The following is a 26258-nucleotide window of genomic DNA, read 5'->3' on the forward strand; positions in this document are numbered from 1 at the left end:
TACATTGGGCTCTATTCATAAAACCTTACCGCAAGTTTTCCGCTCAAAACAGCGGATTTTCCCGTCCATTTAGCAAAGTGGGCATTCATAAAAGCTGTTCCCGCATGAAAATCTACAATCCCCCAGCAGAGCGAGAAATTTCCGCCTTCTCCAGTGTTTTTCTAGATTTATCTAGAAAAAAGTAACAAAACGGCCATTCATAAAGATTAGAGGAAGCGTATGTGGACGGGAAATACCGCTTCCTCTGATTTTGCGGATTACATACAAGTGAATGGGACAGACCTCCCAGAGAGAGCAGTGCACGGAGGGACTCTGGGCTCTATTCATGAAACCTTACCGCAAGTTTTCCGCTCAAAACAGCGGATTTTCCCGTCCATTTAGCAAAGTGGGCATTCATAAAAGCTGTTCCCACATGAAAATCTACAATCCCCCAGCAGAGCGAGAAATTTCCGCCTTCTCCAGTGTTTTTCTAGATTTATCTAGAAAAAAGTAACAAAATGGCCATTCATAAAGATTAGAGGAAGCGGTATGTGGACGGGAAATACCGCTTCCTCTGATTTTGCGGATTACATACAAGTGAATGGGACAGACCTCCCAGAGAGAGCAGCGCACGGAGGGACTCTGCCGGGGTGTTTCCACATGCCTTCCGACATTTTACCGCCAGCTTTCAGCGGGAGATCTCCGCTCTTGCATCGCAGCTGGCAAGATTTTTTTGAATGACCACCGAGGGCTCTATTCATAAAACCTTACCGCAAGTTTTCCGCTCAAAACAGCGGATTTTCCCGTCCATTTAGCAAAGTGGGCATTCATAAAAGCTGTTCCCGCATGAAAATCTACAATCCCCCAGCAGAGCGAGAAATTTCCGCCTTCTCCAGTGTTTTTCTAGATTTATCTAGAAAAAAGTAACAAAATGGCCATTCATAAAGATTAGAGGAAGCGGTATGTGGACGGGAAATACCGCTTCCTCTGATTTTGCGGATTACATACAAGTGAATGGGACAGACCTCCCAGAGAGAGCAGTGCACGGAGGGACTCTGCCGGCTGAAGTGTTTCCGCATGCCTTCCGACAGCTTACCGCCAGCCTTCAGCGGGAGATCTCCGCACTTGCATCGCAGCTTTCAAGATTTCTTTGAATGACCACCCAAAAGTGTGAAATACCGCTGCGGTATTTTCCCTCCAGGAGTTTTCTCGCAACAACTTTTTTATGAATAGAGCCCCCAGAAGTGTAAAATACCGCTGCGGTATTTTCCCTCCAGGAGTTTTCTCGCCACAACTTTTTTATGAATAGAGCCCCCAGAAGTGTAAAATACCGCTGCGGTATTTTACCTCCAGGAGTTTTTTCGCCACATCTTTTTTATGAATAGAGCCCATTATATGCATGTGGTGTGCGAATTCTGATAGCTCTGCTGTGCAGAATTTTTCTGCATAGGCCTGCATGCAGATTTTGTTTGTAGTTGAAAACAGGTCCATTGGACTTCTGAACGGAGCAGTGACGGCACACGGCCAGGTCTCATGAGAGAATCAGCTGCTCGCTAACTTTCACTTCCCAGAACGTTCCAAACCTCTCGCGTCTCAGCCAATCCACGCCGCCTGCTGTACCATGACGTCAGCTCCCGCCCCGCTGTGTGTTGTGACGAGAGGAGCCCCGCCTCTGACCTCTTATTGTGTGACGCTGCTGCTGCTGGGTCCTGCTGCTTAGTCACGGTGACTTCTCAGGAGTATGGCGGGGGCGGAGGAGTGCAGCGCCGTGGGCCGGTAAGGTATCGGGGCTGTGGGGAGCGGGGCCGGGGACTGCCCGATAAGGGGAAGTCGGAGCACGCATGCTTCTTAGTGGGACGAGTCTATCAACGGGGGAAATAATAATAGAGATCAAGTGGGAGGAGAGGTGGCATGACTGTACTGCACGTACACTGGCATATATACATATATAGCAGGAAGCAGCTGTCGGGGGGAGACACGCAGCTCGGGCGTCTGGGCAGGCAACCTGTGTACATGGGGGACAGTGATAGGAGCCTCAAACAGGTGGTGGGCACAACTCAGCCACAGGAGCCTGGGAAGGGCAGTGCTAGGCTTTGGTAGTGGCCAGACAGGCTCTGAGACCAGGGCAGCTGTGGCAAAACACTCAAGCATGACAAGAGACGTGGGGGGTCATGCAAGCAGTGAGGAGAGATGTAGTGGGCACACAAGTTTGATGAGAGGTCGTGGACACACAAGCTTTGGCAAGAGACGTAGTGGGCACACAAGCTTGGCAGGAGACGTAGTGGACACACGAGCTTGGCGAGAGACGTAGTGGACACACGAGCTTGGCGAGAGACGTAGTGGACACACGAGCTTGGCGAGAGACGTAGTGGACACACGAGCTTGGCGAGAGACGTAGTGGACACACGAGCTTGGCGAGAGACGTAGTGGACACACGAGCTTGGCGAGAGACGTAGTGGACACACGAGCTTGGCGAGAGGCGTAGTGGACACACGAGCTTGGCGAGAGGCGTAGTGGACACACGAGCTTGGCGAGAGGCGTAGTGGACACACGAGCTTGGCGAGAGGCGTAGTGGACACACGAGCTTGGCGAGAGGCGTAGTGGACACACGAGCTTGGCGAGAGGCGTAGTGGACACACGAGCTTGGCGAGAGGCGTAGTGGGCACACGAGCTTGGCGAGAGGCGTAGTGGGCACACGAGCTTGGCGAGAGGCGTAGTGGGCACACGAGCTTGGCGAGAGGCGTAGTGGACACACGAGCTTGGCGAGAGGCGTAGTGGACACACGAGCTTGGCGAGAGGCGTAGTGGACACACGAGCTTGGCGAGAGGCGTAGTGGACACACGAGCTTGGCGAGAGGCGTAGTGGACACACGAGCTTGGCGAGAGGCGTAGTGGACACACGAGCTTGGCGAGAGGCGTAGTGGACACACGAGCTTGGCGAGAGGCGTAGTGGACACACGAGCTTGGCGAGAGGCGTAGTGGACACACGAGCAGCGGCGAGAGGCCTAGTGGACGCACGAGCAGCGTCGGGAGGCGTAGGGGGCGCACGAGCAGCGTCGGGGGCCGTAGGGGGCGCACGTGCTGCGTCGGGGGCCGTAGGGGGCGCACGAGCAGCGTCGGGGGGCCGTAGGGGGCGCACGATCAGCGTCGGGGGCCGTAGGGGGCGCACGATCAGCGTCGGGGGCCGTAGGGGGCGCACGATCAGCGTCGGGGGCCGTAGGGGGCGCACGATCAGCGTCGGGGGCCGTAGGGGGCGCACGAGCAGCGTCGGGGGCCGTAGGGGGCGCACGAGCAGCGTCGGGGGCCGTAGGGGGCGCACGAGCAGCGTCGGGGGACGTAGCGGGCGCACGAGCAGCGACGGGAGACGTAGGGGGCGCACGAGCAGCGAGAAGAGATGTAGTACAGATGCCTTAGCAAGGCTTGCATCTGATTGGCTCAGCTGATCCAAAACTGTAGTTTGCGTTAAATTAGCATGCAAGCCAGAATTGTGTGCTTCTCATTGACTATCTCTGTTTATGATGTTTCGGGGATGCTCTCAATCTGTAATAAACATGATAAATCTAAATCACTTTTTTTTAGTTAGTTCTTGAAAGCATAAAGTTCATGCTATAATAATTCTAAAGCTTCGTACACGCAATTGATGAAACTCGTCCGAGGCGGTCTACACGGATCGCCTCTGCAGAGAATCCAGTGTGTGTACAGCAGCCTCTGACGCCTTGGCATGCAATCAGCCTAGTGGATTGCTATGGCCAAGAGCACTGTTCTCCCCATTTACTCCCGCCCCCTGCTGCGTGATGTCATTCCTGTGCTTTCTCCATCAGCCCTCCCTCGCATAGCAACAGGACACGCTGCGAGCCTGCAGGCTTGTGACCAGGGATGAGCGATGGATTAAAAGCAGATGAAATCTGAATGAAACCCATTTGGATTTCATCTTCCTAATTACTGCACCTGAGCGGGTGTGTGCCGGGGGAGTTAAACGTACCCAGCATGGGTCTTCATCCGTTTTTAGGCCTCTTGCACACTGCATGCATTTCTGGTTCCGATTTTGCTTTTTAATCGTTTTTTTACCTCCGATTCAGATTTTCAATCTTTAGTGCATGCTGCGTTTTTTGATCCGTTTTTCTGTTGAATGTATTCAGGGAAAATCGGAAACTGAATCGGAAAACAGATTTGCAGTGTGCAGGGAGCCTCAATCCGTCACTCATCCCTGCTTGTGACACGTCTGTACAGCTTCAGCCCTGCAATGACAAATACAAAGCGCAAATTTTTTCCTGTTTTTTACAATTGTATATCAGGCTTAACCACTTCACCACTGAGGGGTTTTACCCCCTGACCACCAGAGCAATTTTCACCTTTCAGCGCTCCTTCCATTCATTCGTCTATAACTTTATTATTACTTATCCCAATGAAATGAACTATATCTTGTTTTTTTCGCCACCAATTAGGCTTTCTTTAGGTGGGACATTATGCCAAGAATTATTTTATTCTAAATGTGCTTTAATGGGGAAATAGGAAAAAATGTGGGAAAAAAATTATTATTTTTCAGTTTTCGGCCATTATAGTTTTTAAATAAAGCATGCTACTGTAATTAAAACCCATGAAATGTATTAACCCATTTGTCCCGGTTATAAAACCATTTAAATTATGTCCCTATCACAATGTTTGGCGACAATATTTTATTTGGAAATAAGGGTGCATTTTTTTCAGTTTTGCATCCATCCCTAATTACAAGCCCACAGTTTATAAAGTAACAGTGTTATACCCTCTTGACATAAATATTTAAAAAGTTCAGTCCCTAAGGTAACTATTTATGTTTTTTTTTTTATTGTATTTTTTTTTTTTAATTACAAAAAAAAAAAAAAATTGGGGAGTGTGGGAGGTAATGAGTTAATTTATTGTGTAAATGTAATGTTTGTATATGTAAAATGCTTTTAGGGTGTAGTTTACTATTTGGCCACAAGATGGCCACAGAGTGTTTGTTTACATGCGACCTGTAAGCGTCCGGAAGGACGCTTACAGGAAGCAGTAGGAGGCTGGGAGACTCACAATGATCTCGCTGTTTCTGAAAGAAGCAGCAGATCATTGCGGGGGCTAGATCAACGAACGGGAATGGATTCTCCCGTTCATTGATCTCCGGGCGGGCGGCGACGTGCACGAGCGGCGGATGCGCGCGCGGGAGCGCGGACAGCGGCGGTAGCGCGGAAAGTACGGATTTCTCCGTCCCTGGTTTTTTTAGGGGGGAAAAATGGGACGGAGAAATTCGTACCGCTGGGGGTAAAGTGGTTAATATTATTAATATTATTATTAATATTTAGTATTTATATAGTGCCGACATCTTACACAGCGCTGTACAGTATATATAGTCACTAACTGACCCTCAAAGTAGCTCACAATCTAATCCCTACTATTATCATATGTCTATGTATGTATTATGTAGTGTAAATACTGTGGTCTAGGGCCAATTTAGGGGTGAGCCAATTAACTTATCTGTATGTTTTTGGGATGTGGGAGGAAACCGGAGTACCCGGAGGAAGCCCACACGGACCCGGGGTGAACATACAGACTCCTTGCAGATGGTGCCCTGGCTGGGATTCGAACCGGGGGCCCAGCGCTGCTAGGCAAGAGCGCTAACCACTACGCCGCCGTGCACCGTGCACCGTGCTAATAACTGGAATATGGTGTTTCCTGAGCAAGTGGATTGACTCTGCCAGGGCTGGTACTGAATGGTAAAAATAAAGTAGGGAAATTGGCTTGTGATTGCCTTGGCAGGGCTGGAGTTAGAAGCAGTTATTTGGTATGTAGACCCCCCGCTGCTCTTAATAAAGTTATATTGAAAAAAACTACAATCTGTACAAACACTGTATTTTACAGATAATGGTCACAATCGGGCATGGGCTGAAATTCGGGTGATATCACCCAGTAATGCTGTGCGGGGGGGGGGGGGGTCAAGCTTACCTATCTGACGTCTTCTTCACTCGTGCCTCCCACGATGCGTTCCAATCCGCCATCACGTGATTACAAACACTTCCTCCTTCCGGGTTGAAGGAGGAAGTGTTTGTAGTCACGTGAAGCCGCGTGGAACGCATCGTGGGAGGCACCGAGGGACTAGCGAAGAAGACGTCAGATAGGTAGGCTTGACGACACACACCCCCCCGCACAGCATTACTGAGTGAAATCCAAATACTAACTATCCGGATCGCCCAAATCCGAATTTCAGCCCATGCCTGGTCACAATAAAAGTATTTCTCATCCCTAAAGCTATGTATACTGTATAGCAGAGTCCCTAGTATCTGGCACCGGTGGGAATCGCCTGATGCCGAATACATGTGCTTGCCGGTTGCTTGAGCAACCGTCCGAAAAAGCGCAAACTGGGACCCATCGTACGGATGCCAGAGAGGCGCTAGGATCTACAGGAGGGCTAGAAGACGCCGATGGAGGCTCTGAGTATTTTATGGTCTGCAAAACCCCCAAAGCACAGTCCCCGTTATCCCCCTCAGGCATACCGGTTGGTTAAGTTCCAGATAACGGGCACTTCGCTGAACGCAGGCTAGATGGAAGTCAGCCGAGGCGGCCGCTTGACTTCTCATCCAAGATTCCAGTATGTGTCCATTGCACATTTATGGCAGCGCAATGTTCCCTTCCTTACCCCACCCGCCAGAATCTGCTGCTCGTGTGCCGCACCCTCGTCCCTCCCACCCATAGCAACAGTACCTGTTGCTATGGGAAGCAACTCTGGTTTCCTATATCTGTTCTTCCTATATCTATAAGTTTGTTCAGCGTTGTTGCCTTGTATTATCACCCACAGGACCAATCTTGATCCACATGGGTGGCCTAAATAGCATGTGTGTACGACCCTTGAAAATGATTATATAGCGCTGACATCATCCACCTTACTGAATATTTATAGTCCTGTGTAAATTATTCTCCCTCAGAGGAGCTTACAATCTAATCCCTATTATAGTCATATGTCCATTATAGTCTAGGGCCATTTTTGGGGGGAAAGCTAATTAACTTATCTGTATGTTTTTGGGATATGGGAGGAAACTGTAGTGCCCGGAGGAAACTCACACAGACACGGGGAGAACATACAAACTCCTTGCAGATAGTGTCCTGGATTTGAACCAGGAACCCAGTGCCAAATGAAGGCTGCTGTGTAGTTTCGCTTGTGCAAAGTCCAGCTGAGCTGTTGTGCAACCTGATAGACAGACAGATGTACGTACCTACCTACCTACTTGCATACCTTTTTAATCTGGATTATAGTTCATTGCTAAAAGTCTTGAGCTGTAACATGTTCATTTGAGTGTACACACTGTAGCTATTGTCAGCTTTAGGGCCGATTCCATGCACGTTTAAAACTCGCCCTGCTTACTAAATAAAAATTAGGTGTATTGGAAATTGTTGTCAAAATTTGCATATGGATTCATCTCCTGTATGGGATCGGACATAATCTCTCGGTCAGAATACCACACAGACGTGCTGTACAGACATTTCGCTAGCCTAGAGGCTAGTGACACATCTGCTATAGATGGAGGGGGAAGGGACACTTTACATAGTGTCTCACAGCGGGCGAGATGAGAAGGAGGGAAATGCATTGGGCAGTAGGTAGGGTGGTGTTGTCGATTTAAAGTTGTCTGGTATGCCTGTACATGTGCTAGATCCTTGGCGGAGAACGTCCCTAAAGCCCAATCTATACGATATGATTCTTTATACGATTCTATTTACGATCCGATTAAATCCAACATGTCCGATCAGGATTCGATTCAATTCGATTTGCCAGTGCAAAACCATGACGACTCAAATTGAATCGAATCCTGTTTGGACATGTCGGATTCAATCGGATCGTAAATAGAATCGTAATCGAATCGTATAAAGAATTGTATCGTGTAGATTGGGCATAACGGCCACATCAGCCTAGTGTCATCTAGTGTGTGTCACTAGCTTTAAACCAATAATATAACTCTTTCCTCATTCATCTTGGCAGTGACAGGCTTTGATGAGCAATAGGGTGGTGCGTTGCCTTCCTAATTGCTGCAGCTTTGCGGCTGGATAAGGGGTTATTTACCCAAAATTCCACCATCCTGCCTGTGCTTCAAATAGATTGGACGCGTTGCAAGCCTCACTACGCGCACTTCCTCCTTCAAGCCGGAAGCGCACTGTGGTGAGGCTTGCAATGCATCCAATAGGATACATGCAAGCTATTTGGAGCGCAGACAGGATGGGGGAATTGTGGGTAAATAACTCCTTATCCAGCCACACAGCTGCAGCAATTACGGCTCATTTTTATTACGAATTTGAGTCCTTACGGACTCGTGATTAGTCTTGAACCCATCCCTGCTGCCAAGCAACTGGTATTACTTTAAAAGGAAATGAATATGGCAGCTTCCATATTCCTCCTTGCTTCAGTTGTCCTTTAAAATTTCTGAGCTGTAGTAGTGGTGATATGCCTTGTTTGTTGCATTATTTCAACCAACATGGAAAATTATAAAAGAACAGGAGGTATCAAAAAGGAGTTGAGTCAGGATTTATGTACCAGTGCCACAGCCCTGCTTTTCAGGGACAGTTAGTGACATAAATCATTTGACGCACTGAAGTGCTGCAGAAGATATCAGCACTATAAAAATGCAAGTTAGTAGTGGAGAGGATGATGTGCCAGTTTATTGTTTACAAAATATATAGAATGGCAGTCAGGGAGTGACATTACATTTATGTACAGATACTCTGATAATGCAGAATAGATGCAGGTAGTAAATGATGTAGTAGTAGGTCCTGGGTGAATATGATAATTTAGTGAGAGGAATTTGGTCATGTAGGTTGCCAGGAAGCAGGTAGGACAAGTATTGCAGAGAACAGGATGAGTCATAGGCTACATTGTATCTTCTAGAAAAGTCATTTTGCAACTGAGCCAATCCATTTCACATTCCACACACAGTGATTAGTCATTATGTCCTATTCTGTTGTGCTGTGTCAACGTGTTCATGTTCACTGAAGCCTTGAAAACAACATTTCAAACTCCTTCCAGCTTTCAAAATAGAAACAGCGCTGCGTAATATGTTGCCGCTTTATAAATACAATAAATAGAAGGCTTTTCTGTGTAAGAACTCATCAGTCTACAAAAGGTGTTGTGGGTTTAATCAACAAATGGTACAGATCCTTGGAAAATCCCAGCTGAAGCAGGAGCTGTGTATTTAAAATGAACTCGAGGTTCCTTTTTAAAGTGAACCAGAGATGGTTCACAAGGCTTGAGTCAGGCCTCTTTCACAGTGTGACGTTAAAGTCGCACATTAGAAAATATTCTAACGTGGACTAACGCACAACAATAGAAAGTCTGTGTGACATTCACAGTGCACACGTTGCGTTGTGTGTAACGTGTAGCAATATTTAGAAAGTGCTGCATGCTGTGCGTTTGCTGCGTTGTGTGTTGCACATGCTCAGTAAGGTGTTTTTTTAAAATTGTAAGGCATGCGCCGTTTTCGTTCCTTCACTGTGCGATGAAAACGGCGCACCAAACGCAGGGCTAAATAACGTCTGTTAGTCTTTCAATGCGTTGCATTTGGGGCACGTTATGCGACCTTAACGTCGCACCAAAGCAACGTCCCACTGTGAAAGAGGCCTAATACTTACCTTGGGCATCCTCCAGCCCCATGCCCTTGCTGTCCTCTTCGCCCCCCCCCCCTCTGGACTGGTGCTACAACTGCCGGTAATCAGTCAGTGGTAGTCAGTCAAGGTCTTTGTAACGATCGGTGTAACACAGAGAGGATCTGATTACCGGTGATCTGCAGTATCACCGAGAATGCAGATATATATATACCCGATTATTGATGATCTGCAGTATCACCGATAATCAGATATATCTCTAACCTCTGGACACCTGAGTGATGAGTGTTTTGGTGCAACAGAAATACTTTGAGGATCGCACCTGTATGCCAGGTGCTAAAGCAATAAGGAGTATTGCAGCGAGTTCCTTCTGTTGGTCTGAACTCTCCGCAGGGAGGAGTCAGGCCGGGTGTAGGAAGGACAGAACGTGAGTGACACCAATGAGGGAGTGTCACTGACAGATCTGTGAACTATCTCTCAACAGGAGAGAGAGTTCTCGAGGTCGGGCAAGCCAGGTCGTTAACACGGACAGATAAAGTACAGAGACAGAAGACTGGTAGAGAATCCAGAGACTAGCCAAGTTCAGCAACAGAGTAACAGAATGACAAGGTACAAAATCAGAGATCAGAGGAATGGTCAGGGAAGCAGGTCATAACAAATAAACAACAATTCCTTGACTAAGGTGTGAGTTCCGTGGTCATAAACACCTTGGAAACTGGTCTAGATAATAACACAGATTATAACAGAATTTCCTAGACTAAGGTGTGAGTTCCGTGGTCCTCAACACCTTGGAAACTGGTCTAAAGTAACACAGATAGTGACAGGGTCTGAGTGCTACCACGTAGTGATCGCAACGCCAGACACCAGAGGAATGACCAGCACCCAGTATATATACACCAGCGCTCTCCAGCGCCTCCCCTAAATGCTGGACCAATGAAAACTGAAAGAATTGTCAGCTGACCGGCCTGGTCAGCTGACACCCCTCTGACTGCTATAAATGCTCTGCCTCTCCGCGCACGCGTCATTCTGAACCTGTGTGGACTATCAGTCCCAGCCACACCAGACCTGTGTTGTACTGCCTCTGCTGTTTTGAATGCGGAATCTGCCGCACCGCTGTCTGAGCGTGCGGCGTTTTCTCCGCGTTCAGCAGTACAGACAGGAGTAGGCCTATGCGTGCAAACCACCGCGTCGGACGCGGAATCCGCCGCCCTGTTCTCTGGGCATGCGGCAGTTTCTCAGCGTTCCGTCAGGCCAGTAAATGCAGGTCCCTGCGCGCAAGCCGTCATGCTGAACGCAGAATCAGCCGCCTTACTCTGAGTACTTGCGGCGGCTTTTCCGCGTTTTCTCACAGTCTTCTGTGCATGCCCAGAAAGCTCCAGGGGAGGGGAGCACGATGAGAGGTGCATGTGCAGCCGAGCTGTGCATGCACAGAAGCCCACAACTGCCCGGATTACCAGGAGTCATAGTGGCTTAATGGAAGAGGCGAGGAGGATGGCGAGGGACTCAATGCCTCTCATGGGGCTGGAGGAAGCCCTAGGTAAGTATAAATCAAGTCTAGTAAACAATCTCTGTTTCACTTTAAAAGGAAATAAATATGGCAGTCTCCATATCGCTCTCACTTCAGATTCATAAATTAAGCCTAGTGTACCATCTCTGGTACACTTTAAAGTGGATCAGAGATGAAAAATTAACTATAACAAGTAACTTATTTATATATCTTATCTAAAGTTTAGATAGTTTGCACAGCATATCTAGCTGCAAACAGCTTCAAAAGTTTTTTTTTTTTTATTTATTCCTGTGATATGAGGGCAGCCATGTTCTGTTTGTCACAGGCTGAGGGCTTGAGATGCTATTAGCTTGCCTGTATGTAAATTCAGTACCCTCTCCTCCACCCTCTTCCCCTCTGAAATCAATGGCTAGTAACCGCCTCCTCCTCCTGTCCAGACTGAGCTCCCATAAGCCCTTGCTGCAGTGCCAAGGCACAAAAGGAGCCGTGGGCAAGGCTTGTTTAGTTTATAGGGGTTCAGAGTATTAAAACAAAACAAAAAAAGCATTTGGCTTGAGTAATGCCCTATAACCTATATGTAAGGAACACAATTATGCAATGAGAAAAAGTTTCTCAGATCCACTTTAAGAAATACCAGTTGCTTGGCTGTCCTGCTGATCTTCTGCCTCTAATACTTGCAGCCATAGACCCTGAACTAGTATGCAGATCAGGAGTTTCTGACAATATTGTCAAAACTGATGAGATTAGCTGCATGCTCGTTTCTGGTGTGATTCAGACTCTAGTGCAGCCTGCTGAGGGTGGTGTGTAGTTTTAATCAGGGCTGTGGAGTCAGTCGGGGCAGTTTTGGGCACCCGGAGTCGGAGTTGGAGTCGGAGTTGTGGTTTCAGAAATTGAGGAGTCGGAGTCGCATGATTTTTGTACAAAATCCACAGCCCTGTTAAGTTTTAGGCTAAGGAGTCTGAGCAATTTTGGGTACCCGGAGTTGGAGTCGTGGTTTCAGAAACTGAGGAGTCTGAGTCGGAAGATTTTTGTACCGACTCCACAGCCCTGGTTTTAATACCTCAGCTCTGCCTTCAGGACATGAGCAGGTGTAGGCCTGTATGGCTCATGGTTCCTGAGGTGAGGGTGGTGAGTAGTTGTAACGCCTCATCTCTGCCAACAGGAAACAAGCAGGTGTAGGCCTGTATGGCGTCATGGTTCCTGAGAAGAGGGGTGTGTGTAGTATCAGAATCGGCTTTATTCACCAAGTGCAACAGGTGCCGCACCCGGAATTATTTGTGGGCACATAGCAGCATGGATGGTAGTGCGAGTTGACAGCATCAACACATTGCAGATAGCAGTAGTAGCTGCATAGGAATACAACAGTATAACAGCGACAATATAACATCGATAATAACAATAACAAAAGCATAGTGTGGATGAACAGCCCCATTGTGCAAGAGTAGCGTAATACGATTGTAACGTGTGGACTACAGGCATGCACGCTTGCTCTCATTCGTAGAGTAGGAGGACTGCCTGGGGGAAGAAGGTGTTTCTGTGCCTGGTGGTTTTGGTGGGGATGGTCCTGTAACAGCGGCCTGAGGGCAGGGGGTCGAAGAAGCGACTGCCAGGGTGGGATTGGTCGCCAGTAATCCTGTTGGCCCTGGACCTCATTCTGGATGTGTGGAGGAGGTCCAGGGGAGGCATCTGCCAATGGGTGGAGAGGTCTGAATGCTGCATGGATAGGTGCAAAGCTGCAGCAGCCACAGCTTCATAAAAGGATGATTGAACAGTAACTATTTACAGTAATTAACCTGATCACTTTCAGAACTTGCCTTGTTCAAATTTGGCTTTTGTATTGCTGACACCAGCTGTGAGATTCCCCACCTTGCTACTTTGCCTGACTTTCCAGAGTTCACATCCACAGTCACTGTGTAACCCAGGCCTGCCTCACCTTGTGGAAATGTTTAACTGTTGATGATAAGTTTTCGTGCAGCAGTAGGAAGGGGGGTGCTATAGATTACTGTGGGGCTGCTGCAGATGATGACATTGCACGTCCTGAGGTTAAACTAACATAGCATGTTTCCTAGTCTGTACAGGTCATTCACACTCCAGAACACAGGAGAGGGCAAAGGATAACTGATAGGACTGCAGCTTTTCAATTCTGGCTGGTTTATGGACTTGTTGGGAGATAAGCAGAGAGAGTGAAAGCTAGCTCTGCTATTTATGACAATATAGCTGCTATCAGACCAGAGGGTTTATGACAATATAGCTATAAGCTCACTGCACTACAAATCTTAGGGCCCATTTCAGGCCTGAACGATTTTAGGAAAAAATTGAATTGAGTGATTTCTGTCTGAAATTGCGATTTCGATTCACGATTTCCTTCAAATCAAGCTTTGTTCCCCCTTTGTCCCCCTGTCTCTCTTTGTGCCCCTTTGCCTCTTTATGACTCCTCTGGGTCTCTTTCTTGCCTCCTTTGTGTCTCTGTTCCCACTCTCTCTGTCTCTCTCTGTGCCCCCTCTGTGCCCGCTCTCTCTGTGCCCACTCTGTCTCCTCTGTCCTCCAAGCTGCATCAGTTCTGGACATAGCTTCAAGCACAAGTCCAGCGATGCCCGTCTATCCAACCTCCTGCAGGCTCTAATGCACGGAATACTTCCTGTATGTCATGTGACATACAAGAACCTGGAGTTTTTTGCCAAGCACAAGAGCCGGGGATAGTGGACGGACAGCGTTAGACTTGTGCGGAAGGTATGTCCAACGCTGCTGATGCTGCGGGCCGCACGCGTCGGGACTTTGGGGAAGTTTGAAGCCACTTCTTCAAACATCCCCATGTGTAAATTACGTGATAGCGATAATTGCTGCTTTGACGATTCCAAAATTGTGATCTTGGTGATCACGATTTCGGTTTAAATTCGATTTATCTTTCAGGTCTAGCCCATTTCCACTATCGCGAATTCGCATGCGTTTTCGCATGCAAATTCGCATAACAATACAAGTGAATGGGACTGTTTCCACTTGTCAGGATTCCTTTGCGTTTTTCTGTGCAGAAAAAATTTGCATGGCAGAGCCATCAGAATTCGCATATCGCATACCGCTATGCGAATTGCATACAATGTATTTAATAGGAAAATCGCATGAGGTTTGGGTATGCGAATTTTTCATGCGAATTCACATGAAAATTCGCATAGAAACAATGGAAAAGCACACCGGCACTGCCATGGTTAAATTCACATACATCGTAATCCATGCGAATTTTCGTGTGAATTCGCATAGACCCGCATGCGAAATTCGCATCCGCATGCGAATTTTTACCGCGGCGATTCGCACCGCACAAGTGGAAATGCAGCCTTACACAGGACTTCATGCTGGAATAGCTGTCACTGCACCAGAGCTCAAGCAGGAGTGGAATTGGGGGTGGCTCTGTCTGGCCACATGATAGGATCACAAGACCCTGCAGATGAGGGTCGGAGGTGAGTATTAAAGGGAAGGTTCAGGGAGGGTGGTTAAAAAATAAAAATCAATTTCCACTTACCTGGGGCTTCCTCCAGCCCGTGGCAGGCAGGAGGTGCCCTCGCCGCCGCTCCGCAGGCTCCCGGTGGCCGACTGGACCTGGCCAGGCCGGCTGCCAGGTCGGGATCTTCTGCGCTCCAAGGCCCGACACCTCTGCGTCCCACGCCGGCGCGCTGATGTCATCGGACGTCCTCTGGGCTGTACTGCGCAGGCGCAGTAGTTCTGCGCCTGCGCAGTACAGCCCGGCGGACGTCCGATGACGTCAGCGCGCCGGCGTGGGACGCAGAAGTGCCGGGCCTTGGAGCGCAGAAGAGCCCGACCTGGCAGCCGGCCTGGCCAGGTCGGGTCGGCCACCGGAAGCCTGCGGAGCGGCGGCGAGGGCACCTCCTGCCTGCCACGGGCTGGAGGAAGCCCCAGGTAAGTGGAAATTGATTTTTTTTTAACCACTCTCCCTGAACCTTCCCTTTTAAGTACATAGTTAGAATAGTTGAGAGGGAGGACATAGTTAGACTAGATTGAGCTTTAACCACTTCACTTCCAAGGAGTTTTCACCTTAAAAAAACAGAGCAATTTTCACCTGTCAGCATTCCTTCCATTCATTCACCTATAACTTTATTACTACTTAGCACAACAAAACAATCTTAATTTTTTTCGCCACCAATTAGGCTTTCTTTGAGGGGGTACTTTCTGCGAAGGATTATTTTATTCTAACTGCATTTTAACAGGTAAAATAAGGGAAAAAATGGAGAAAAAAATCATTATTTCTTAGTTTTCGGCCAATACAATTTTAAAACAATACATGCTACCGTAATTAAAGCCCGCCCATTTTATTGCAACGTTTAAAATTTTTCCCTAGTACAATGTTTGGCGCCAATATTTTATTTGGAAATAAAGGTGCTTTTTTTTCAGTTTTGCGTCCATCCCTAATTACAAGCCTATAATTTAAAATGTAACAGTAATATACCATCTTGACATATATATTAACCAGTTCAGGACCATAGGCTTACACCCCCCCCCCCCCCCCAGTGACCAGGCTATTTAGTGCTCTGCAGCTTTAATAGCCATACTACTCAGCATACAAATGAACCCCCCCCCCCCCCTTCTGCCCACCAACAGAGCTTTCTGTTGGTGGGCTCTGATTGCTGGCGCGAATGGTGGTGCGCGGCTGCATGGGACATAGTAGCTATGTCCCTGCAAGGAGATGCGTGATTTCTCGGGGTTGTGGTTACTCCTCCCGGGGAAGGCAAAGTGGTTAAAGCAGACCTGAAGTAAACAATACATTTAAGAGATGAATAATTGTATGTCTAGTACAGCTAAGGAATAGAACATTAGTAGCAAACATCGGAGTCTCATATTGTTTTCCAGTACAGGAAGAGTTAAACTTCAGTTGTGATCTATGCAAAAGAGCTTCTCTGAGCTATCAGCCCATTGGGTCAAAATCAGTCCTGTTTTCTGAAACACTTAAACAGCCAAGAATCAGTGAGAGACAGCTGGAGATAAGGTTTTACTGCAAGAAAGTTCATCATTTCTGCTTTGTTTTATAGTTTAAAATACAGAGTGTGGGTTTCTAAACTGCAAATATAGCATAATGTTGCAATGCTGTTTAAAAACAAACACACAAAAAAAAAACTGAAAATAAAAATGACTTATTTGCTACTAATTTTCTATTCATTATCCATAATACACATACAATTCATTATGCCATCTTTTTTTAATTTTTTTTTTTGGGGGGGGGGGGGGGGGGGGGTCAGGTTTGCTTTAAAGGACACCTGAAGTGAGAGCAGGGCTGTGGAGTTGGGACAAAAATCATCCCGACTCCTCAGTTTCTGAAATCTCCGACTCCAGGTACCCAAAATTATATTCATTTTTTTTTTTAAACAATACCAGTTGCCTGACAACCCTGCTCATCTATTTGGCTGCAGTAGTCTTTGAATCACACCAGAAACAAGCATGCAGCTAAAACTTGTTAGATCTGACAATAATGTCAAAAACTGACCTGCATATCTTTGTTCATGGTCTAGGGTTAAATGTATTCGAGGCAGAGGATCAGCAGGACAGCCAGGCAACTAGTATTATTTAAAAGGACATTTGTTTATTTATTTTTTGCAATAAATATCGGTCATTTGTCGTTCATTACAAAAGACTTTACCTCACGTGTGTAGGCAGTTTACATGGTAGTTGTATGTGTGTATGCACTACAGGTGCACTTGACACTCCGTAACACTGCAAGTCAGTAGTGAAATGACAGGCTTTGAAAATATTTGTGCTGGAAATGTTCAAATCTTGCCTGAAGCCCTGTGAGTCAGCCTCGGATTGTCAGTAGTTGGCTGTGGAGTGCTATGAAAGAATTGTATTGTCTCCGTAGCTCCCTCGTGGCTACAACCACAATCTCTACAGTACAAAAACATCAAGACCCCGATACTTTTACTACTTTAGCATTGCTGCAAACACAATCTAAACAATCTTGATTTAGTTCAGCACAAACATGAAGACTGTTTACAGTATGGATTATCTTAAAACTTTTAATGCATTTTACAGTATTGCTGGATGAAAAAGTGGCGTAGTCACCTTTTTAACCTCCCTGCCGTTATAAAAAATTGCTGCGCACGGCAGGGAGGGTGTTTTTTGGCTTTTTTTTTTTTTTTTTTTTCTTTTTTAGCATGTAGCTAGCCTAGCGCTAGCTACATGCTTTCCACCTCCCTGCGGCGTCCCCCCGAATGCGCCGATCGCCGCCGGCGCATATACCCATCCGGAAATCCCGTTCTGAACGGGATTTCCAGGAGGGCTTCCCCCGTCGCCATGGCGACGGGCGCGATGACGTCACGGACGTCATCGACGTCGTGACGTCAGAGGGAGTCCCGAACCACCCCTCGACGCTGCCTGGCACTGATTGGCCAGGCAGCGCACGGGTCTCGGGGGGGGCACCCTCTGATGCGGTGGGTTGCGGCGGAGCGGCGGCGATCGTAAGTTACACGCAGCTAGCAAAGTGCTAGCTGCGTGTAACAAAAAAAAAATTATGCAAATCGGCCCAGCAGGGCCTGAGGAATCCTCCGCGGCAGGTTACCCCGAGCTGAGCTCGGGATAACCGGCAGGGAGGTTAAAGGACAACTGAAGCGAGAGGTATATGGAGGCTGCTATGTTTTCTTTTCTTATAAACAATACCAGTTGCCTGGCTAGCCTGCTTGTCCTCTGCCCCTAATGCTGTGAATACACGGGTCGATTTTGCCGCTAGATTCTCCCGCCGGATCGTTTTACAGTTCAATACCGCAGTCAATTCTCTTATTTTCCGCTCGTTCTTTCTTATCTTTTTCCATGCACTTTCATCTGGAATCGAGCGGCGAAACAATCGTCTGATTGGACATGTCGGAAATTATCTATTGAGCCATCTTAATGGCTCAAAATCTAGCCGTGTTTTCTCAGCATTACACTTTTAGCCACAGACCCTGAACAAGCATGCAGCAGATCAGGTGTTTCTGACATTATTGTCAGATCTGACAATATTAGCTGCATGCTTGTTTCTGGTGCGATTCAGACACTGCTGCAGGGCTGTCTGGCAACTGGTATTGTTTAAAAGGAAATATATATGGCATCCTCCATATACCTCTCAGTACAGTTGTCCTTTAAATAAATATTGCAGCCTGTTCTTAGAACTGTTGACCGACAAGGAAAGTCCCGTGATCTGGCCTCTGGAAACAGGTTAAGCAGCACTGATTACTTCCTGCCGTCTGAGTCAAATGTGATTCCTACCATTTTAGGTCTGTTCTGTGGTATTTTTGTTAAATAAAAGTATTTGCACAATTATAACAGGTTTTGTGTGTGTAAACATATATAATCCTACTAATATTATAAATGGGAAAATCTGGATGTTTGGATGAATAACATATAGGATACTTTTTATCCCCATAACCAAAAAGTGGGCGGAGACCAATACAAATTTCACTGGGAAACTGTAAACTGCAGCCATTCTTACACTGTTAATGGCAGGGTTCTCACACGTTGCACAGTTGGTCACTGGGTGACTGGGATTAATATTCAGGAGTGGGTGGAGCCTACAACAGCCAATCAAAATGCACCTATTGATTTTCAAGGGAATATTTCATTACTGCCATTCTTGCACTGTTAATGGCACAAGCCTCAAACCTGGTACAGTTGGTCATTGGGTGAGTGGGTTCAAATTCAGAAAAGGGGGTGGTGTGTGTGTATCTTTTTTTTTTTTTATGAATTTTTTCCCCCTAGTTGATTAAGCAAACACACAAAAACTTATTTCAGATTTTCTTGCGATCCTGAGATTTAAAAAAAAAAAAAAATTCTCCCCTCCTCCATCGGAAATTGCACCTTGCAATCTGTCCGAATGTGTGCTAATTGCACCGCAAAGCACATGCTGTAGGCAGGGATGAGCTTCGATTGGATTCTGACTCAAAATCGTTCGAAATCCAAACATTAATTAGTGTACCTGAGCGGGAGGGTGAGGGAGGGCTAACTTACCCATGCTACCGTCTGCTTTAATCCGCTTCTGATTGCGTCCCACGTCGCGTGACTACCACGCATCCTTCTTTAACCCGGAAGGAGGAAGCGTGGTAGTCACGTGACGAGACGCAATTGCAATTAGAAGTGCATTTAAGAAGAAGACAGCCTGGGTAAGGTAACCCTCTCTCACCTTCCCGCTCAGGTTTACTAATTATCCAGTCAAAATCCATTTGGAATCCATTTGAATCTCATCCCTGGCTGCAGGTAGAGGAATTCGGACGATCGTGATGTCCCGGCACGTAGAAGGCCTCGCTCACACTAAACTTGTATACATTTCAGCAATGCGTATGGGCCCATATGCAATTACCTTTTTCCTCCTGAGTTTTCTCCAAGGTGATATTTTCAAACTTGTCACTAAACTGCCTTTTAAACCATCAGCAAGTAAAAAGATACTCAAACTAATTTTGATAGTACTTTTCACTCCTTCTTTTTGGTACTGCTGAAAACTCATGAGAAAAGGTTAATTGCATATGGTCCATGGTGTGCAACATGCAAGCAACACTCAGAAGTGTATAACTGCACCGCGTGACTTTCTTACGTAATGCTCTGCGCAGCAGCAATGCGATATCCTACCAGTGCAATGCATTTTTGCTAAAACGCAATGCTGGTTCAGCAGCACCAAGTAAATTGTGTGTTTGCGCTCCTTTGTCACGGCCACCTGCGTTGGCTAGTGTGAACGAGGCCAATGCCCTGAATTGTCTCATGCAATACATTAACGAGCTTGCGTTGGCCTGGAAGGTTTAAGCAAAGGTTGATTCGGTCCATGCGGTTTGGAAATGCATTGTTGAGGTACATTCCTGTTATCTCTGTGGCTTTGATAAAGGTGTCCTGATGATGGGAGCTGTAAAGAGATGAACTTGGAAGCCCCGCGTTCTGTTTCTCCCCAGCTTAGCGTACCGTGTAACAGTGCCGTGTCCTTCAGCAGTTTATTGCCTGTGGCCTGCTGCATATTACTGAGGAGGAATGTAAACCTGCTGACTCATAGAGTACGTGGTTTAGCTAGCGAACCACTGCCTGTTCATGTGACAGCCACAGGCTACATATAGCTATTCATATAGGATAGGAATGAACGCAATCTGTCACTGCAGCAACGTCTTGACTGGAACAAATGTTATCTGGAGTAAGGAAGATGTATGAACAAATGAGAATCAGTTGGAGGGTATTGGTCATTTTACTGCTTTGATATCAATCGGATTTCAGCAGAAATCCAACCAAAAGTCGGTCAGAGCACTACCGCCGCTAGCTTTGTGCTGCTTGATGCTAGTCAGCACTGTGCGTCCATCAGTCTGTCTCTTCTTTTACATTTACTGCACTGATAAAGTGACTGCAATTATCTCTCTCATTTATGCGATAGGTGTGGCTGGAGGTGGGCAATGAGATGCAAATGACTTGCATTGCATGTAAATTTAAAGGACAACAGAAGTGAGAGGTATATGGAGGCTGCTGTATTTCTATCCTTTAGTTGCCTGGTAGTCCTGATGATCTATTTGGTTGCAGTAGTGTCTGAAGCAGAAACAAGTATGCAGCTAATTTTGTTAGATCTGTCAAGGTCAGAAACACCTGACTTTGCTGAATGCTTGTTCTGAGTCTTTGGCTAAAAATATTAGAGGCAATGGATCAGCAGGGCTTCCAGGCAACTGGTATTGCTTAAAAGAAAATAAATTATAGCAGCCTCTATATCCCTTTCACTTCAGTTGTCCATTAAGTAAACCTAAGGCACCTGGTGTAACTTACCCGGGGCTCCTAGCCCCCTGTAGTCCTTCAGGTTCCTCGCTGTAGTTCCAGTCCGGTCCATTCAGCAGCTGTGACCCTCTGGAAGCTAGCCGACTGAGCCATTTGATGGCTACTGTGTATGCACAACCACATGCCCCCTTGGTCATGCTCCCGCACCCGGGAGTGTTCATCCCAGTAGCAATGTTTACGATCTACGCAAGTGCAGAATGCTGTCTTCCGCCATTGGAGTGGCTGTGTATTATATATACAATTTCAAAGTAAGCAAGCTTAGGCCACATACAGACATCAGACCATAGTCTTTGGAAAATGAAAGATCACAGACCAATCTTACCACCCTTCCTGTAGTATAAGAGCCATACTCTACTCAGTCTTTTCTATGGAGCTGAACTCCACACCAGGAAAAAAATCTCTGCAGGCTGCTGCACACACAGATGCTGTACAGACACAAAAGATCAGTTTCTGCAAAAGATCTGTTCCTGCCAAAAATCCATTCCTGCAAATTGCAATGATAGTCTATGAGATCTGCAGATCATCATACACACATGATTTAACTGACATTCATCTGCAGATCAGATCCACCAGGATGGATTTTCAGATCTGCAGATCTGTAGATGAATGTCAGTTAAATCGTGTGTATGATGATCTGCAGATCTCATAGACTATCATTGCAATTTGCAGGAATGGATTTTTGGCAGGAACAGATCTTTTGCAGATACTGATCTTTTGTGTCTGTACAGCATCTGTGTGTGCAGCAGCCTGCAGAGATTTTTTCCTGATGTGGAGTTCAGCTCCATAGAAAAGACTGAGTAGAGTATGGCTCTTATACTACATGAAGGGTGGTAAGATTGGTCTGTGATCTTTCATTTTCCAAAGACTATGGTCTGATGTCTGTATGTGGCCTTAGACTTATTTCTGCTAGTCCTTGTGTGCGGAGTGGCTTTGGGGCAGATTTGTAATTATATCGGCAAGACTGCAATTACTAATCGCTGTATCGCTATGTAACCTTGCTGTGACATGTGACTAGGACACGCCCAGAATTATCACTCATGTATTTCTGTTTCCTGTCTCGTCTGCAGGTACCAAACAAAAAATGAACTAGACGCCGTCTTTTTAGACTTCCTTTAGCTGGACTTTCTACATTCCGAATGGATTAATTTATATCTTTACCTTCCTGGACAGTCCCAAGGGTATCTGCCATGTAAGAAGTGAAATCCTCCGCTTTATGCCTTAAGACCATGAATTAATCTATTCCTACTTTCTTCAAGGATGGACTAGCTTCAAGTCGGATTACTTTTATTTATAGAATCCCGGGATAATATGAAGCGTGCACACATTTCAGTGTTTGTTTAAAACATTTTGTCTTTTTTTTTTTTTTTATTTAAATTTTTTTGGAAGGATTGTGTTGGGCCTCCTCAGTGGTGGTAGATGATGAGCAACAACTGAAGGTTGGCTGGTAGTGCGCTGGGGATGTATGCCACAGAGTGCCAGGCAGAAGTCACGCCTTCTAAGAACTATGGAAACCGCCAGTTCCACTACTCGCTGGCCGATCACACCAATCAGGCCTTCCAGATCATGAACGAGCTGCGGCTCAGCCAGCAGCTCTGCGACGTGACGCTGAGGGTCAAGTACAATGACTTGCAGGTGGATTTCATGGCGCATAAAATCGTGCTGGCTTCCAGCAGCCCAGTCTTCAGGGCCATGTTCACCAACGGGCTCCGGGAATGCGGCATGGAGACCGTCCCCATCAATGGAGTCCACCCCAAGGTCATGGAGCGGCTGCTGGAGTTTGCGTACACGGCCAGCATCTCCGTCGGGGAGAAGTGCGTCATCCACGTCATGAATGGAGCAGTCATGTACCAGATGGACAGCGTGGTTAAGGCATGCTGTGACTTCCTCATCCAGGAGCTGGACCCCAGTAATGCCATCGGCATTGCCAGCTTTGCCGAGCAGATTGGTTGTCTAGAGCTTCATCAGAAAGCACGGGAGTACATATATATGCACTTTGGAGAGGTGAGATGTGGAAGGTGCTCAGTGTGGGACTTGGGTGGGGGGTGCAAACGTAGAAATGGAATCTGCAGTTGTAGATTTAGCAGGGCTGGACAAAACCCAGGAACCAGGTAGCTGAAGGTGTGTACACACTTGTGTACACCAATTTTACCAATTCAATGTAGTATATGAACTTCCCTACACAATCTGTTAATAGTATTGGAAATCCAGGGCTGTGGAGTCCGGTACAAATATCCTCAGACGGCTCAGTTTATGAAACCTCTGACTGTGACTTAAACTCCAGGTACCTAAAAAAAAAAAAGCTCTGACTGCCGCCCCCTCCCCCCCCCCCCCCCCCCCCCCCCCCTCACAGCCCCTGCAGGGCAATGGAGTATAAGAATTCTCCAACTCCAAATCCAGCTACCCAAATATTGCTCCGACTCCACAGCCCTGTTGGCCCCCATGCTACATGGAGGCGGTAAAATTGGCCAGTCAAAATTGGATGTTTATGTACCCTAAGGCCTCGTTCACATATTTTTTTCTTTTTTCCCCTTCCCGGTGATTTCTGTTTGTTGTATGTTTTTGGTAAGCATTTTTGTAGGCATTTTTTTCAGAGCGATTCCGTATTTTCTCTTCCTGACGTTAGTCAGGAAGTGAACTTTCTGATCTGGAAAAGAATAAATACCATGTATTTATTCATAAAAACGTGAACGCAATTGCTGCACAAAGCGATTTTGTGAGTGGTTTGCGTTTTTTCTACACCTTCCATTGCAGCAAGATCTCCCTGAAAATAGTCCATGCCACTCTTCTGAGCGGAAAGCGGACGGATCGCCCTAATCTGAACTAGCGCATAGGATAGCATGGTGCAATTTTAAAAAACCGCTGGCGCTTAAAATAAATAAATAAATAAAATCCAAAAATGCCTGCAGTGTAAACGAGCCCTTAAAGGAAACATCCAAGCTAAAAAAACAAACAAAAACAAACTCCACTTACCTGGGGCTTCCTCCAGCCCCCGGCAGCCGTCCTGTGCCCTCGCCGCAGCTCCGGTGGCTCCCAGTGTTCTGCTGCAGAAGCCGACCTCACCAGGTCGGCTTCTTGTGCGCTCACGGCGCAGGTCACGTGGTCCGGCCGACGTCATCAGGATTGTACTGCGCATGTGCAGTCACGTGGTCCAGTCACGTGGTCCAGTCGACGTGACTGGACCACGTGACCCGCGCAGAAGAAGCCGACCCGGAAACCCGACCTGGCGAGGTCGGCTTCTGCAGCGGGGAAGACCGGGAGCCACCGGCGCTGCGGCGAGGGCACAGGACGGCTGCCAGGGGCTGGAGGAAGCCCCAGGAAAGTGGATTTTTTTTTTGTTTTGTTCTTTGTTTTAGCTTGGATCTTCGCTTTAAGCCTGGTACACACTTAATTATGATTGGCCAATCACTGACCAATATTACCATCTTCATGTAGTTTGAGGGTTAACTACGCAATCTGCTCATAGTATTCAATATTTGTTAATCCCCCATACCACAAAGAGATGGTAAAATAGTCAGTGATTGGCCAATCATAATTGAAAGTGTGTACGAGGCTTTAATGCTGGGAATACACCATGAGATTTTTTTGGCAGATGGCTGGTCCGATAGATAATTTCCGACATGTCTGATCTGATTTACGATCTTTTTCCTGACCGATTTTCTCATAGGCGTTAATGGAAATAGATTGGAAAAACAATCGGAAAATTGATCGGACAATAAATCTACTGAAAAATCTCATCGTGTATTCCCAGCATTATCCACTTCGATTTTGACTGGCCAATCACTGACCAGTTTTACCACCTGCATGCAGAAAGAGAGCTTGCACACAATCTTTTGGCCCTCATACTACATAGAGGTAGTAAAAATGGTACAATCATTTGCCAATCAAATTTGAAAGTGTGTACCAGGATTTAGACTGCTGCATCATTACATTGGGCACCTAACCTTTTTAGTTCATCCCCTAACGGTTGTCCATGTAGCTGGATGCTTAATGGACAACTGAAGCGAGAGGGATATGGAGGCTGCCATATTCATTTTCTTTTATACAATACCAGCTGCCTGGCAGCTGTGCTGAGCTATTTGGCTGCAGTAGTGTCTGAATAACACCAGAAACAAGCATGCAGCTAATCTTGGCAGATCTGACAATAGTGTCAGAAACCACTGATCTGCTGCATGCTTGTTCAGGGTCTATGGCTAAACGTATGAGGCAAAGGATCAGCAGGGCTGCCAGGCAACTGGTATTTCATAAAAGGAAATCAATGTGGCAGCCTCCATATCACTCTGTTCAGTTGTCCTTTAGGGCCCATTCACACTGCAAGTAGCAAAACAGTAGTGCTTAGTGCTACCATTTTGCACGGGTGGTATTAGCGTGGTAATAAACACTGGACACCCTTGTGATTCCTGAAGATCGTGATCCGCGCTTTAAGCACTGTACCGCGATTGCTCGGGAATAGCGGCAAAATGCTGCATGCAACGCGATTGCCGCTGATCACGGAAACGCCCGTGATCGTCGACAGTGAGATCACTGACATATAGTTACCATTGCACTACCACTTTAAAAAGGGCTAGCGCTTTGGCGATTAGTGGGAATCGCCTGCTAACCACCGTAGTGTGAATAAGCCCTGAATGTGGACCTGAACTCTTGCACAGGACAGATGGAAACGATCACAGAAATGCACCCTGAATTTTAGAGTTTGACCTGTTTAACCCTCCTGGCGGTTTAAAAAAATCCGCCAGGGGGCAGCAAAGTAGTGCTTTTTAAAAAAAAAATTTTTTTTCTTCATGTAGCGAGACAAAGTCTCGCTATAAGATAGCCGCTACATGATAGCCCAGCCCCTCTGATCGCCGCCGGCGATCGGAGATCAGGAGATCCCGTTCAAAGAACAGGATCTCCTGGAGGGCTTCCCCCGTCGGCTTCCCCCGTCGCCATGGCGACGGGCGGGATGACGTCATCGACGTCGTGACGTCAAAGGGGACTCCCATCCACCCCACAGCGCTGCCTGGCACTGATTGGCCAGGCAGCGCACGGGGTCTGGGGGGGGGGGGGGCGGCCGCGGCGCGGCGGATCGGCGGGTAGCGGTGGCGATCGGATGCTACACGCAGCTAGCAAAGTGCTAGCTGCATGTAGCAAAAAAAATTATGCAAATCGGTCCAGCGGGGCCTGAGCGGTGCCTCCCGGCGGCATAGCCCGTGCTCAGCACGGGCTTACCGCCAGGGAGGTTAATTCCCCCTCATTTGTGTATAATTACTAGTTGTAATTTGATCTCTCCCCTGTGTTACATGACTGCCACGGCAGATAAGCCCATTTGAAAGCACAGGCTGTAAACAATATGCTTCCATGAATCAGGAAGTAGAAACTGCAGATTTTAGGATTTCTACCAGCTGTAACAAATACATGTTTTTGTTTATAGGTTATTATGC

The 26258-nt window shown here is 47.0% G+C and overlaps 1 protein-coding gene across 1 annotated transcript in view; it reads left to right on the forward strand.

The window, feature by feature from the left end:
• The first annotated feature begins 1702 nt into the window (after window positions 1-1702).
• Window positions 1703-26258, forward strand: part of KEAP1 (kelch like ECH associated protein 1) — a 58301-nt gene continuing 33745 nt past the window's right edge. Inside the window, exons 1-2 of the mRNA XM_068272210.1 lie at window positions 1703-1755; window positions 21909-22842. Coding sequence (XP_068128311.1) covers window positions 22300-22842 — 543 coding nt within the window. The 5' untranslated portion in view covers window positions 1703-1755; window positions 21909-22299. The remainder of the gene's footprint in view (window positions 1756-21908; window positions 22843-26258) is intronic.

Source organism: Hyperolius riggenbachi, chromosome 3 (assembly GCF_040937935.1).
Source record: "Hyperolius riggenbachi isolate aHypRig1 chromosome 3, aHypRig1.pri, whole genome shotgun sequence".
In the NCBI taxonomy this organism is placed as follows: domain Eukaryota; kingdom Metazoa; phylum Chordata; class Amphibia; order Anura; family Hyperoliidae; genus Hyperolius; species Hyperolius riggenbachi.